Below are 16,656 nucleotides of genomic sequence, written 5' to 3'. Positions count from 1 at the left end.
CTTGAGCCACATCCCCAGCCCCTTGTTTTCCTCTTATAGAAATGAAATACTTATAATTAGTGTTTATTATGTCCCAAGCACTTTTCTGGAAAAAAATGAATAAAATGATTCAATCATAAAACAACTACATTGTAGTAGTTGTATTATACCCAATTTCTTGCCAACATTGGGGAAATAGTGAGTTGAAACAACCTGGCCAAAATCATAAGACTGATAAGTTTAAGAGGAAGAATTTGTACCCCAGACCTCTGACTCCAGAGAATTTTGCATTATTGAACTTTCTTGTAAGAGACAAAAGCTGACTGGGCACAAGCCTGTAACTGCAGCAGCTTGGGAGGCTGAGGCAGGGGGATTGCAAGATTGAGGCTAGCCTCAGCAAGCTAGTGAGACCCTGTCTCAAAATAAAAAATGAAAAGATCTGGATGTAGCTCAGTGGTAAAGTGCCCCTCTATTCAATCCCCAGTACCAAAAAAATAAAAAAGGAGAGGGGGGGGAGGGAGAGAGGGAGGGAGGGAGGAATAAGAAACAGAGCACACGAGAGAGAGATGGAGAGGGAAGGAGAGAAAGAGAGAAAGACAAATCCTGCCTGGGCACAGTGGTGCATGCCACCCATATGCTGTTATTTGGGAGGCTAAGGCAAGAGGATTTTCTGAGCCCATGAGCTCAAGGTCAGCCAGGAAAAAACAACAGGACCCTGAAGACAAAAGAGACAGAGCCTGTGTGAGTTTAAATTAAAATAAAATGAGGCACACCTGCCCTCATTTCTTAAATCATTGCACCCCTCTTTTATCTGAAGTCTTTATCACTAACATTTAATCTTTAGTTCATTACAAATTTAACTAAAGCTCCAGGGTTTCTGTGACTTTGTTTTTATTTTTAATCCATATGATGTTTCTTTTCTTGTAAGCAGGGCATTCCACTTCTAAGCCAGATGTGGTTGACTTATTGGAGCAAGGAAAAGAGCCCTGGATGTTTCTAAAGGAAGAAACACAAAGACAATACACAGGTATGGGAAAGGGGGAACAGACAGGGCTGGTAACAACCTGTTTGGTTAGGGAGTCTACGACCTGGTTGTGTTGTAGACTCATGGAACATAGGTCTGTGTCCTGAGAGGAAATGAAGATCTTGGTGTGAGCCAGGGAAGGAACTTCAGCTTTTCCCCATTTACCAATCACCATATTTTTCTTATCTTTCAAACCCATTTTCAGTGATGGGGCTCTTTTCCTGGGTTCAGTATTTTAACTATATTTTGGAGTCTACTTTTCAGTTCCCCTTTTGTATACACACAAACACATGTATCGATGCAGTGATAGTAAATAAAACTTACAAGGCCCTTGCTTCCAAGAAATTGACATTGCATTAGATATGGAAATAAACGGACAACCACATCCTTTTCATATCTCTCTCTCTCTCTCTCTCTCTCTCTCTCTCTCTCTCTCTCTCTCTCTCTCTCTCTTTGTTCCTAACCATTTGTTGGAAGGAGAGCAGAAGAGCAGAGGTGGGGCCATTTAGATAAGGTGACTGACTGGGGTTGATTTCTCTTAGGTAGTGGTATTTGAGGAGATATTATCTAGAGAAGAATATTCCATTTCTTTTTTTTTTTTAAGAGAGAGAGAGAGAGAATTTTTCTTAATATTTATTTTTTAGTTCTTGGCGGACACAACATCTTTGTTTGTATGTGGTGCTGAGGATCGAACCCGGGCCACACGCATTCCAGGCAAGTGCGCTACCACTTGAGCCACATCCCCAGCCCAAGAGGAGAATATTCCAAGCTGAAGGAAGAGTTCAGAAGCCTCAGGGGTTTGCTGGGGCAAATCAGGAAAAGTAGATAGAGGGTAAGAGGGAGAGCTATGTGAATTAAAGCAGCATCAGATAGACCAAAATAGAGATTCTGAGAGTGACAAGAAATAAAGTCACACTGTTAGGAGAATCAGATCAGATGAGGAATTGTTGATTTTGAATTGTTAGTGATAAGAATGCTTAGAACCAATAATATAATTAGTTTTTCATTTTCATTTTAAGCCATTTTTTAAAATATCAAACGAAGACAGAAAACAAATGTGTAGCTTAATGGGTTATAGATGTTAAACGACCATGTCACTATACTCAGGAGTTAAAACTTAAAAAAAAATTTTTTTTTGTATTAAAATGCTCCACACATCTCTTTTTTTATTTTTATGTGGTGCTGAGGATCAAACCCAGTGCCTCATGCATGGTAGGCAAGTGCTCTGCCACTGAGTTATAGCCCCAGCCTGAGTTAAAACTTTTTAGAAACTATTTTAATACAATCTCATAGTTACAAAAAGGTGATGATGATAGCACACAAGATTCTCTACACCCTTCAAAGAATATACATATGTGTGAATATGTGTTGTGTTTGTGTGCCAAGGCTTGAACCCAGGGACACTTAACCACTGAGCTATATCCCTAGTCCTTTTCATTTTTTATTTTGAAATGGCCTCAATATGTTGCTTAGGGCCTTGCTAAATTGCTGAGGTTCACTTTGAACTTGAGATCCTCCTGCCTCAGCCTCTGGATTCACTGGGATTATAGGCATGTGCCACCATGCCAGTCTGGAGATAAACTTTTGTAGTCAATTTTAGATGCTCCAAACATCTCCACCCAATCTCAGTCTTCTCTCTCCTGCTAGGTGCAACCACTATTGCTGTTTTTTTTTCCACTTGTTTCTTTGAATGCTTAGAACCAATAATATAATTAGTCCTAGGGATGGAACCCAGGGCTTCATTCATGCTTGGCAAGTACTTCCACTGAGTTATCCCCCTAGCCCCACTATTGTAATTTTAATAGTGATAAACCTCTTCCTGTTTTTCTTCCTCCAGTTTTTTATATGTCATTTAAGTCTTCTTTAATCTCTAAATTTCCTTTTCATCTTCCTCTCTCTCTCTCTCTTTTTGTTCCTAACCATTTGTTTGCTCAAGAAACAATATCCCAGCTGGGCACATAGTACATGCCTATGATCCCAGTGGCTCTGAAGCTGAGGCAGAAGAATCCAAGGTTCAAAGTCAGCCTCAATCAGCAATTTAGTGAGGCTCTAAACAACTGAGTGAGACCCTGTCTCTAAATAAAATATAAAAAAGGTCTGGGGATGTGGCTCAGTGTATAAGCACCCCTGGGTTCAATCACTGGTAACAAAACAAAACAAAACAAAAAACGAAGTTTAATCAGATTTAGATTCAATTTACGGTGTTGTATTCTTCCCATTGTACCACATCACAAAACAATGATAGTTTATTGCATTGGCAATGCTAATATGATAGTTTAGGTAAATGGAACTTTGTGCCCCAGGTAGTGCTAAGAATGTGCCATTTTCTCTTTTTTTTTTTTTTTTACCAATAAATAATCTGCAGTGTGATACTGTGGGCACTGTATTTCCCCACAAGTATTCCCTTGTAATGACTGAAGCAGTCTAAGATGGTAGTGACTTTTCTGTCATTTCATTCTATATTCACTGTCATTCTTTTTCTTATTTTTTTCACTGTCATTCTTTTATGAAGAACTCTTGGTTTTTATTTTATTTTTAATTATTACAGGCTTTCAAATTTTATTTATTTATTTATTTATTTATTTATTTTAAGAGAGAGAGAGAATTTTTTTTAATATTTATTTTTTAGTTTTCAGCAGACACAACATCTTTGTATGTGGTGCTGAGGATCGAACCCGGGCCGCACACATGCCAGGCGAGCACGCTACCTCTTGAGCCACATCCCCAGCCCTCAAATTTTATTTATTATTTAAAAATATTTTTTATTTTGAAATAATTTTAAATTTATGTAAGTATTGCAGAGATGATATAGTTACTGTTTACCCTTCACTCAGCTTTCCCAATTATTAATAGCTTGTATAATCATAATCATTTATCAAAACAAAGCATGTACTTGTATTCCTAGCTACTGTGGAGGCTGAGGGAGGAGGGTAGCTTGGACTCCATGCTCAGTGAGGCTTCCTCTGGCGGGGGGCGGGGGGGCATCTAAGCAATTAACATTTATACTATACTACTGATACTAGTAAATGGTAGGCTTTATTCACATTTCATCAGTGTTTTCACGGATTTCTTTTTCTGATTTAGGACTTGAACCAAAATACTATTTAGTCACTGAGTCATCATGTTTCTCTAGTCTTTTTCCAATCTATGCCAGTTTCATAGACTTTCTGTCTTTCATGTCCTTGGCACTTTCTGAGAGGATAGTTACTAGGAGGCAGAATATTCCTCAATTTGGTTTGGTCTAATAACTGTCTTATAAGTAAATTGTATTTTTGGTAATAATCCCATAGAGAGAATGGTGTATCCTTCTCAGTGCATTATGTCAGTGGGGTGCTATGTGTGTTTTTACTGGTGCTCTTAAAATTGATCGTGGTAAATGGAGGTCTGTTGGGTTTCTCTGTAGCAAAATTATTACGTTTCCCTTTAAAACTGCTAAATATCTTGGGGGAGGTTCTCTGAAACGATATGAATATCCTATTTCATTTCCAACCCACTGACTTTCAGCAGCCATTAGTGTATTTTGCTTGCACCAGTTTTTACTTCAGTGTTTGCCTAATGGTAGTTTTTGTATTTTCCTTTTTATAAGTTTATTAATTGGAATTCTTCTATGAGGAAGAACTCTTTCTTCTCTCTTTTCACTTATTTATTCCACTGTTTATATTGGTGTAGACTCATTGATGTGTATTTATTCCTGGGTTATAATCCAGTACTGTGTCTATTTTTATTCAGCTCTGACCTTTGGGAGCTCTTTCAGGTAGGCTCCAGTGCTCTTTCAACATGTACCAGCCTTTGGTGAGCATGTCTTACTCTTTGGCACTATGGATGTTATTCTAGGATCATATTTTTCTGCCCCAGCCCTAGAATCAGTGACTTCTCCAAGGATCCCAGGTTCCTTTTATTGGAAACTGGTATTTAGAAATCCAGATCGAGACACTAGGTATTGCTTATTGCTCCTGGGCCCTTTTAGCTACTAGGTTCTCTTCAGCTGACACAGCTGGGTAGTGTGTTACTATGTATGGTGATGTGGCTAACTGTTTCTGAGTATTTTCCTGTTGTTTGAAAGCTGCAACACCAAAACAAGCTTTCTATGAAGTTCAAGCTCCAAATCACATGTGTGAACGTCAGCCTTCATAGTTTGAAACACATTAAAGGCAGTTGAATTTCTTACCACCAAAAATATATATATATTTTTTTTTAGTTCATCATGTTCATATTGTATATATACGAAAGGAATGGCCTCACTGGCATAAAAATCTAATCCTTTATCCAACTGCAATGAAAATAATCAAAAACTAGTCAAGGTTTTCCCATGTTTAAATTAGGGCAAAAAGATAAGCAATACAATATTTTACCCTCCAATTTAAACTATAAGACTAACAAAAGTAAGGTGATTGAAAAATAAGGATAGTTAAAAAAAATCTTTAAATACATGTTTATATTTTATTAATTTTTAATAAAATTTCAGGTTACAATTGATAAATTAAAACATTGCAATGTCTATAATACATATATAAAATATGTCCTAATCAGTTACTGATATATTTGGAAGCAACTGATTTTTGTCTGAAGATATCTTATTGTTACATCTTTGTTATTATGGTAATTGTTACAATTTTGAGTTGGACTTACTTGTTCTTAACTTTTTCTCCTTTTGTAATGTTTGAGGAAATATGCCAGAAAATCATCGAGCTTTGAGTTTCCGTTTTCACTTTTCTTCTTTCCTTACATATATTTACATTTACTTTATAAGTTATTTTTCTACTTCTTTAACTGCATCAAATATAATTGGATATAAACATACTATCCTTAGGTTTAAAATCATTCCTATGTGAAAAGTTAGAAAGCATCTTCTTATATCCTGATTGGCTTTTTCCTTCTTCAGCTTTTTATTTTGAAAATTATTAAGCCAAGTGAGAATATTTAAAAATATACATAATTAATTATCCTTCACATAGACTTAACTTTGGTTAATTAATAGTTTGCCTTACTTTTCTTTCTGTATATGCAACTTTCTTCTTGGCCCACTTGATGGTAAGTAGCAGTTATCATTGAGTTTTACCTCTTCATTATGTCCATCTCTTAAGAATAAAGGCATTCTTCTACATAACCACAATAATGTTATGATAGTAATTAAGTCTTACCTACTATAGGATCCATATTTAAATTTTTGAAATGCCACTTATAAAATTTGTTTAGGGGGCTGGAGTTGTGGCTCAGAGGTACAGCGCTCGCCTAACATGCGTGAGGCACTTGGTTCGGTCCTCAGCACCACGTAAATATAAAATAAATATATTAAAAAATTGTTTAGGGCCAGGCACAGTGGTGCACACCTCTATTCCCAGAAGCTTGGGAGGCTGAGGCAGGAGGATTACAGGTTCAAAGCTAGCCTCAGCAATTTAGTGAGGCACTAAGCAACTCAGAAAGATCCTATCTCTAATAAAATACAAAAAAGGGATGGGGATGTTGCTCAGTGGTTCATTGCCCCTGGGTTCAATTCCCAGTACTAAAAAAAAAAAAAAAAAAAAAATGCTTAGGATCCAAACTATGTTCATACATTGCATTTCGGTGTTAGGTTTTGTATCATACTACCATTTTTTTCCCCTGTGATTTTGACTTCTTTTAATGTGGTTAGTCCAGTTTTCTTGAGGAATATCTACTTTCTAGGTTTGACTTTTCCCTTCATGATTAGAATAAGGTTAAACATTTGTGCCATGAATAGTTAAAGGGTGGATATAATTTTCTTTCAATAAACTTTTATTTTTGAACAATTTTAGATTTATGGAAAGTCACACAGATAATAGAGATTTCTTTATAAGCTGTACCCAGTTCCATCATTGTTAGCATATTATATCATTTAAGCACATTTGTTAAAACTAAGAAACTGAGGCTGGTATTAACTGAACTCTAGATTCTATTTGGATGTCATCACCTTTTCCACTGATGTCTTCTTTCTGATCATATATCTATTCTGGGGTTACCAAATTGCATACATTTATTTGGTTTTCCAATCTCCTCTGTTCTATAACAGTTTTTTCCCCAGACTTTCAATAGGTATTCTATAAAATATCCCTCAATTCAGGTGTGTTGTTTTTCTTATAATTAGACTGGAGATATAGGTTCTTAGATAGTAACAGAGGTGAAATGCTCTTCTGATCACACTATATCCAGGGTATATGACATCCATGTGACAACACTTGGATATCCTTTATCATTTGCCAAAGTTGTGTCTGCCAAGTTTCTGACTTTTTTTTAAAATGTTTTTTTTAGTTGTAGATGGACACAATATCTTTATTTATTTATTTATTTTTATGTGATGCTGAGGATCGAACCCAGTGCCTCACAGGTATGAGGGAAGCACTCTACCACTGAGCCTCAACCCCAGGCCCAATTCTATATTCTTTAGAAGCATTTTGCCAGGTGTGGTGATACATACCAAGATCCCAACTACTTGGAAAGCTGAGGCAGGGTATCATAAGTTCAAGGCTGGCCTGGGCAATTTAGCAAGATTCTGTCTGAAAAAGGGCTGGGAATGTAATTCAGTGATAGTGTCCAATATCGGAGGAAAGAAAAAATCAAATGTAGAAACAACTCATTAATTCTGGCCCCTCCAGGGTCTAGGTGCACTAGAGTGGGAATTTTGGTCGTAGTCGCGCCCGGCTGGGGCAGCAGGCCCCTGTCTCCGTGGCCCATTGGTAAAGGGCCTGCTGGCGCCCTCTGCCTGGCGGCACTGTCTGTGGCATTGGTCATTGTGTCGTGACAGTGACGTTGGTGTGCCAGTGTTGTGACAGCATCAGCAGATGCAGCTGTTAAAATGGGCTCCCCCGCTGTCTCTGCTAGCAACCAACCTTCTCTTCCTGGACCCTACGCCAGCAGCGACCCTGAGCAGACACCCGAGAAGACGGAATGGTGGCCTCCACAGTCTGGACTGCCTTGACCTCGCAGTGGCCCATCAAGGGGATCCTGAAGAACAGTACATCTGCAATTCCCTCGGTGGTGGCCTCAGCCGAGCAGCCCCATCAGAGTAAAAGAGGGGCTGAGTGAAAAATCCCAGAAGTGGGTGAAATGAATATCCTGGGAACACATCACCCAGCAGACAAAGACTAGGGTTTAATGAAAACAGATGACCCAGGCACTGCTTCCCATAGCATGAGAGGTGACGATGTAGATGCACAGAGTGACCCTGAAACCACTGACCAGGACTCCTGATGCCTTAGCTAAGAAATTATCTGCTGCTGAAGCCTCGGAACCAAAGCATTGGATTGGGGAACCAGAAAGCAGTGGAGAGGAGGATAGTGACCTCTCACCTGAAGGACGAGAAAAAAGTGACAATTTGAAAATGAAGAGGAAGCTTCACTACAATGAAGGTCGCAATATTAAATTAGCTACTCCACTAATTTCAAAAGATCTACATGACAATGAAGATGAAGAAATGTTAGAGACTGCAGATGGAGAAAGCATGAATGTTGAAGAATCATATCAGGAATTATTCTGAGTGACCAATGGTTTTTACTTTTGTAAGAACACTGGTTTAATTTATATAATATCTTAGAAGTTAAACAACATCTTGGTGGGGAAGAGGAACTAATTTATTTTTATCACTTCTAGATGTGAGACCTCTTATGAAAAGTTTGTTGGTTTTTTTTTTGTTTATTTTTATCAAAAGCTGATTGAAACAAGAAGATATATTGGCTGATATATATTCAGACTGAAGGATATTTTAACAGTTGTCTTCAACTTGATTTTTGTTTGAGACGGATTATAAGCATTACTGTTGTATTTTTGGGCCTACTATCTTATCTTTGAAATTCCTGTTGTGTTTACAAGGAAAGGATTGAAAAATTTCTCCTCAGAACTAGCTTTTTTCCCACAAATAAATTATCAGGGCTGGGGTTGTGGCTCATTGGTAGAACACTCACCTAGCCCATGCAAGGCCCTGGGTTCGATCCTCACCATCACATTAAAAATAAATAAAATAAAGGTATTGTGTCCAGCTACAACTAAAAACAAAAAAACAAATTATCAGGTTAAATTTGCACTAATGTCTGCTCTAACTGCTTGTTTTGGTACACTGAGCAGACCAGATCAGTTTTTTTTTTCAGTAAATATAATTATGGGGCCAGGATTGTGGCTCAGTGGTAGAGTGCTTGCCTAGCATTCGTGAGGCACTGGGTTCCATACCTGGCACCACATTAAAAAATAAACAAAATAAAAGTATTGTGTCCATCTACAGCTAAAAAAATATTTAAGATAAATAAACAGATATAATTATAGCTATCAGTGTTCCATTTACAGAGCTGTTTAACCTCTTGCTTTTGTTTTCTGTTCCTTTCTACACACAGGCAGACGATTGTAAGTATTGTATTCAAGGATCACAGCGTTGCTGCAATAATGAAAGTCTCATTTTGGCCATTAATTCTTATTCTTTTTTTTAAAATATTTTTTAGTTGTAGTCGAACACAATATCTCTATTTTATTTATTTATTTTATGTGGTGCTGAGGGTTGAACCCAGGGCCTCGTACATGCTAGGCAAGAGCTCTAACACTGAGCCACAACCCCAGCCCCTTATTAGTTCTTAAGATGAAGAAAACATTTGAGTAGCAGCAATACTATAGGCAGGAAATAAAATTCAACTGCTCAGTTTCTACACCTCTCTTATTGACAGTGTGCTAATTAAATTGCTATTGTTAGTTCATTTGAGTTAATTAGACCTTAGAAAACCATTGAGCTTTTTTACTTGATGAGAGAATTATATGTAACCAATGATATGACTGTTTCTGAATGTACAAACAGAATTAAGCCTGAACATTTTTCATTTAAAAAAAGTTAAATAGTTCATGATTTAAGGGAATATGATGATGTATACTATGACAAATGTTCTTTATTCTTCTAACACAGTAGGAGTTATTCAGATTTTTTTTTTCCTGAGATGAAGTGCAGTTCTTCTGTGTCCTGGTTTAGTGTTGGTTTCATTTCTAGTCAATTATTTATCTTAATTTTTTGTTAGTACCATTATACAAACAGACTTTTAAAATAGTTTCTGTATATTATATATATGAAATGCTTTTATTGAACACCTTATCTTTTACTTGCAGGTTTATGGAAATATGAATACGTCAAAATAAGAAAAAAGTGGGAGCTGGGGTTGTGGCTCAGTGGTGAAGTGCTTGCCTAGCATGTGTGAGACACTGGGCTCAATTCTCAGCATAGCATATAAATAAATGAATAAAATAACATCAACAACTAAAATAAATAAATAAATAAATTTTTTTAAGTAGGAGAAGGGCTGCTGGGTGTGTAGCTCAGTGGCTGGGCACCTGCCTAGCATGTGTGAGGCACTGGTTTGATCCTGAGCACCACATAAAAACAAATAAAATAAAGGCATTCTGTCCGTCTACAACTAAAAAGTAAAAATTAAAAGAAGTGGGAGGATTCTTGGCTGTAAACTACATTTTATAGGGTACAATATCTAATATTACTTGGAGTTCTATAAGAAAAATTATTTCTTCTCATTTGTTTTATCAGTGCGGACTGGTATTTATTTTATATTTCAAGTTATAGTTAAATATTACATTATTTCTTTTGTTGCCCATATTTTTCCAGCTTTGAATATCGGTAGTCCTTTGCAGTTGGTTCCTATGTCCATTTCAAACCCCCATTCTTTGAATTTTGAGGGGGAACTTCTTTCCTAGTACTATTTCAGATTTATCTTATTTTCTTCCTTCCCTGATCCTTTTACTAGAGAATTGTATTTAGAAATCAAGATCTGGGTTCTGTTATGCTCATAGCTTCTATGACGTCCTAGAGACCTACCAAAGAAAACATGTATGCATACTCAGTGATACATACTTACACATAGGTTTTTCTCTGTGCCCATCGATTTGCATATTAAGCTAAATTTGAGTTCATATTGATGTCTTCAACTCTCATCCAGTACCACAGGGTACATGTCTATAACTTTTTTTAATTTTTTTTTTTTTAGTTGTATTTGGACACAATCTCTTTATTTTTATGTGGTGCTGAGGATCGAACCCTGTGCCTCACACGTGCAAGGTGGGCACTGTACCACTGAGCTACAGCCCCAGCCCCCCCACCTTCTTTAATAATGAGAAAACTGGCTTCCCCCACCCACCATTCATTTATTTACTTGTTCAGCCCCCGTGTACATTTTAGAACTGTTAACCCATCTCAATGAGAAACAAATGAACTCTATTTTCTCTTTCTAATGTATTTTAATTTTACAATTTCTTTTGTCTATAGCCTTATAATATTCATTCAAAACATCATTTTCCAAGGTTCATAATTATTATCATATTACAGGACACTGTTTATTCAGTATATTTATCACAAGCATTCTTTAATTTCTAATTTTATTTTGTCTAGTCTTTATAATGTTGATTTTAGCATAATTTTTTGTGGTCAGGCTATATACTCTTGTATGATTTTGATCCTTTGAAATACAATGAGGCTTTATAGCCTCATTGTATTTATATGGTCAATTTTTAAAAAATATTTATTTTTTTAGTTTTAGGTGGACACAATATCTTTATTTCATTTTTATGTGGTGCTGAGAATCGAACCCAGTGCCTCACGCATGCTAGGTAAGCACGCTACCATTTGAGCCACATCCCTAGCCCAATGGTCAATTTTTATAAGCAGTTATAGTATAAGTGGAAAGTAATTGAATTCTGTAATATTTGAATTATACTGATGAAGTTCTAGATCATTGTTGATCAAATGTTCTATTCAGACTTTGGATTGTATTGATGATTTGGTTTCTTTATTTCATGCCATTTTACTAGATGAATATAAATTTTTATTTAAAGAGAGAGTGAGAGAGAGAGAGAATTTTTTAAAATATTTATTTCTTAGTTTTCGGCGGGCACAACATCTTTGTTTGTATGTGGTGCTGAGGATCGAACCCGGACCGCACAAATGCCAGGCGAGCGTGCTACCGCTTGAGCCACATCCCCAGCCCATGATGAATATAAAATTAATAACCCTGATTAAGAAATCCTCTATGTGTGTTGAAGTTCATTAGAAAATAGAGGTAAGTATGGAGCTGGGGTTGTGGTTCAGTGGTGGAGCACTGTGTGAGGCACTAGATTCGATCCTCAGCACCACATAAAAATAAATAAAATAAAAGTATTTTTCCAACTACAACTAAAAAATATTTTTTAAAAAAATAAAAAATATTTTTTTAAAAAAGAAAAAAAGTAAAATATTTTTATGATGGTTTATGTATAAAAATATGGAATGCTTCATGAATTTGTGTGTCATCCTTGCGCAGGGGCCATGCTAATCTTTTATGTATCTTTCCAATTTTAGTATATGTGTTGCCAAAGTGAGCACAAGTAAAATATTTTTAAAAAATTAAAATCTCAAATCCCTACCACTTGTAATACCTTAGTATATAGACACATAGATATTCTTGTTTTTCTTTTGACCAAAGTTTCACTGTTTTCTCAACTATTTTATAATCTTTGTCACTGATTTTTCTATTTTCTCTTTCTAATGTATTTTAATTTTACTGCATCTTCAAAACCCAAACTGTCCTTGCATTACCCCTTTTGGCCCAATTTAGTTTGTTCTAATCAACACCCCAATGCAAGATTGTTCATTTCACCTGGTTACTGCAGTGACAAAATTCTCCTTAATCTAACACATTCCCTTTATGACACAGACATTTTAAAGTGACAAAACCACTTATATTTTGACATTTGTTATCTTCTGAATGTATCTGGGTATTGTTGTATGGAATAATTTATTTTTTTCTCTACTCTTTACATTATTTTTATTCTTAGGGGAATTCACATTAAAGTATTTGCTGCTGAGGTAAATAATTGGCTATGCATATTCTGTCAAAAGACAAATCAGTGGTACAATCCAGTATATGTTATACTTTATTAGGATAACAATTGGGTTCCTCCATTGATGTTATCTTTTTCCTGTGATTACTGAAGTCTCCCTGATTTTGTTGGGTATAACAGTAGCATTCGGTTCTGTTGCAGCTATTCTCACTCTTTATACTTATCTTTTTTTTTTCTACTTTGTATTTTTTGGTACCAGGGATTGAACTCAGGCACTTAACTACTGAGCCACATTCCCAGCTCATTCTTTCTTTTTTAATATTTATTTATTTATTTATTTTTTGACAGCTTCTTTTTTTTTAATTGGTTGTTCAAAACATTACATAGTTCTTGACATATCATATTTCATACATTTGATTCAAGTGGGATGATATTTATTTTTTTATTGTTGTAGTTGGACACAGTACCTTTATTTTATTCATTTATTTTTATGTGGTACTGAGGATTGAACCCAGGGCCTCGCACGTTTTAGGCGAGCGCTCTACTGCTGAGCCACAATCCCAGCCCCTCATTCTTTATTTTTGAGACAGGGTTTCACTGTGTTGCTTAGGGCCTCGTAGACTGGCTTTGAACTTGAGATCCTCCTGCCTCAGGCTCCTGAGTCGCTGGGATTTTAGGTGTGGACTACCAAACCCAGCTTATACTTGTCTTAATAAGCTTGGGAATTGCCAGGTGGTTTTTTAAAAAGCCCTATTATGTCTGCAGATCTTTTTTATTGTGGTAGTAGGGATTGAATTCGAGGCCTTGTATATGCTAGGCAAGTGTTCCACCACTGAGCTGCATCCCTAGCCCTCCATTTTTTAAAAAATATTTCTTTAGTTGTTGATAAACCTTTTATTTTTATTTATTTATACACAGTGCTAGGAATTGAACCCAGTGCCTCACACCTGCCAGGCAAGTGTGGTACCACTGAGCCCCAGCCCCAGCCCTGTAGTTTTTTTTGTTGAAATGATCAACTGAAGCTATTTGGTTACCTTGAAACAAGTATGTTAGAGGGAAGGAAAATATATATGATTTTTCTATTATTGACTTGATGTATTGGACTTGATGTATTGAAAATGTTTTCTGGGGCTGGGGCTGTGGCTCAGTGGCAGAGCGCTTGCTTAGCATGCATGAGGCACTGGGTTCGATCTTCAGCACCACATAAAAATAAACAAATAAAATAAAGGCATTCAAAAATATTACAAAAAAAATTTTAATAATGTTTTCTGTTTTCCAAAAATAATTATGGATTTATCCATTTTTCATTTTCTTAATGTGTTTAATACCACATAATCAGAATACTCAGCTCAATATCCAGACACATGTTTTTTTAAAAAGCCATAAATCTTTTAATTTTCATTACCTTTTAGCCTAAGATTCCAAGATTTATCTTGTATCTTACTTGGTTCCATTCTTGAAATCAAACATTTCTTGAAGAATTTTCTGATATTAGTGGAGACTAGTCAGAGAAACAGATATTAGTGTTTATTAAGAAGATAATTCAAAGATACAAGGATATTATCCTATTTTAGTGGAGTATGTGTAAAGATAAAGATTTTTATACTAGTGGGGAATATGGAAAGACAATCATGTAAAGGATCAGGGTGTTGATTATTGCTAGACTTTTTTACCTTTTCCTATGGAAATTTGTTAAAGCTTTTTGTCTTTTATTTTTTTCCTTGCAGTACTGGACATTGAACCCAGGTGTGCTCTACAGAGCTACATCCACAGCCCTATCCTCCCAAGCAGCTGGAGTTACAGGTGTGCATCACTGCACTAGGCTGCTTTTTAACTTTTTATAGGGTCAGTTTTGATCAAATACTTTTCTAGAAAATTATTAATATCACCTGTATTTTCAAATTTACTTGCATACTAATATGTTTGTGAGTAATTTTATAAGTCTTCTTTTTGTGGGAGGAGAGTTAGAAATTGAACCCAAAGGGGCTGGGATTATGGCTCACAGTAGAGTGCTCACCTAGCATGTGTGAAGCTATGGGTTTGATCCTCAGCCCCACATAAAAATAAAAAGTAACGATATTGTGTCCAATTATAACTAGAAAAAAATTAAAAAAAAAAAAGAATTGAACCCAAAGCTCAGCATATGCTAAGAATATACCATATCATGGAACTACTTGCCTTGCCCCATAACTCACTTTCTTTCTTTCTTCTTTCTTTCTTTCTTTCTTTCTTTCTTTCTTTCTTTCTTTCTTTCTTTCTTTCTTTTTTATTTTCTTTCTGTTTTTAGGCTTATTCTTTACACGTAGACATTATTGAGATGTCGATGTTGTTCAAAATTTTAAGTGTAATTTAAAAATTTTTTCCCTCTTTTTTTTTCACTGTGTTTAGATTGCAGTTGTTTTTCTTTTAAAGGTTATTTTTTAATTTGAATTGGTTTTATTCTTTTCCAGAATTCATTACATACTGATTTATCTCTATTCCTTCTACTTTTGTTTACTTTGTTGGTTTTTCTAGATTTTTTTCATCAATTGTTTAATTATGTTGAGGTAATAGCTTTTTCTCTAAGCATTGTAGTTGATTAATGTACTTTTTGAATTGTAGTGTTTTCTTTTTACCTGTATTTCTCTCATTTCACTATTTCAGTAGTATAATAAAGAATCTGACTTTTTTTGTAACTTTATTTTATTTATTTATTTTTATGTGTTTCTGAGGATTGAACCTAGTGCCTCACACATGAGAGGCAAGCACTCCACCACTGATTACAGCCTCAGCCCCAAGAATCTGACTCTTTGATTTTTGAATGCTGATAACTTTCAAGACCTGTTCCTCTTTTTTTTAACCCCTTTTTCTTTTTTATGGATCATCTGATTAAAAACCTAGGTGCTCTCTTCTTTGGTTCCAGGAGGCAGTTCCAAACCACGCAAGCCCCCTCCCAACTGTAGGAGCTCTCAGCTCAGCACCTTACCCTAAGCATCAATAAAAACTCCATACCAGTCTCAATTATTTTTCAACTTCTCAGAAACTACCTTGCCCTCTCTAGAAAACCTCATTATGCATGTAGTAAACCTTTTCACATATTCTTGGTGTATGCATGTGGCATCTTCAGTCTTGACAACCAAGTTACATTTTTTTTTTTTTTTGTGAGCATCCATCCTGCTTCTCTGATGTCCATGGTACTTACCAACGTAGCATTTAGTTAGAAAATATTTTTAGATTGAGTGCTCCTCCTTGTTTTGTGATATTGCTGATATTCAGGTTGTTGTTTTTTTTTTTTTTTTTTTGAGGTTAGGAAATGTTTGTTTCTCTTGTTTTTACACAGTTGAGTCACTGAAAAATCCTATTGCCTTTGACCATACTCTTTTTATTCTGTATGGATTTTGCCCAGTCTTTCCTGCATCTAATCTGGATTGCCATCCTTCAGTGTATATTTAATATGTCCTTTTTTTATGCAGTTCTAGGCATCTGGTACCGTAGAAATTTCCTCTATATTATTATTTATTCTTGCCAGCATTTACAAATGGAAAGAATGCCTTATAATTTTCATCCAAGTGTATTGTCTGAATTGTCTGATGAAAATCATCAGAATGTTTATCTTGGAAGTTTAGAATGGCCAATCTGGACAATAAGAGAAGGGACATGAGGACACAGGTAAGGATATGAAACAACACAGATTTAGCATATATAGAGTGGATGTGGCACAATACAACTTAGTTGAAGTAAGTATAATAAGTTATTTAACACTTTGGATATGCCAGGACCTGGTAATTTAAGTGATAAAAACAATGAGGGATAGTGTCTGCTCTTTAGGAAGTTTAGGGAATTGTAAATAAGGAGAATATCAAATC

The 16,656-nt window shown here is 35.7% G+C and overlaps 1 protein-coding gene, 1 non-coding gene and 1 pseudogene across 2 annotated transcripts in view; 2 read left to right on the top strand and 1 right to left on the bottom strand.

Moving 5' to 3' along the window:
• Nucleotides 1-16,656, top strand: part of LOC143383307 (uncharacterized) — a 43,879-nt gene that overhangs the window by 20,598 nt on the left and 6,625 nt on the right. Inside the window, 1 exon segment of the mRNA XM_077105698.1 lies at nucleotides 911-1,006. Coding sequence (XP_076961813.1) covers nucleotides 911-1,006 — 96 coding nt within the window.
• Nucleotides 7,907-8,565, top strand: LOC143384118 (protein phosphatase inhibitor 2-like; annotated as a pseudogene).
• LOC143384565 (U6 spliceosomal RNA) lies at nucleotides 12,247-12,353 on the bottom strand. Its single transcript, XR_013089366.1, has one exon. It is a non-coding gene; the product is annotated as a U6 spliceosomal RNA (small nuclear RNA).

Source organism: Callospermophilus lateralis, chromosome 18 (assembly GCF_048772815.1).
Source record: "Callospermophilus lateralis isolate mCalLat2 chromosome 18, mCalLat2.hap1, whole genome shotgun sequence".
Taxonomy (NCBI): Eukaryota; Metazoa; Chordata; class Mammalia; order Rodentia; family Sciuridae; genus Callospermophilus; species Callospermophilus lateralis.
This window is presented reverse-complemented; position numbering and strand designations above follow the sequence as displayed.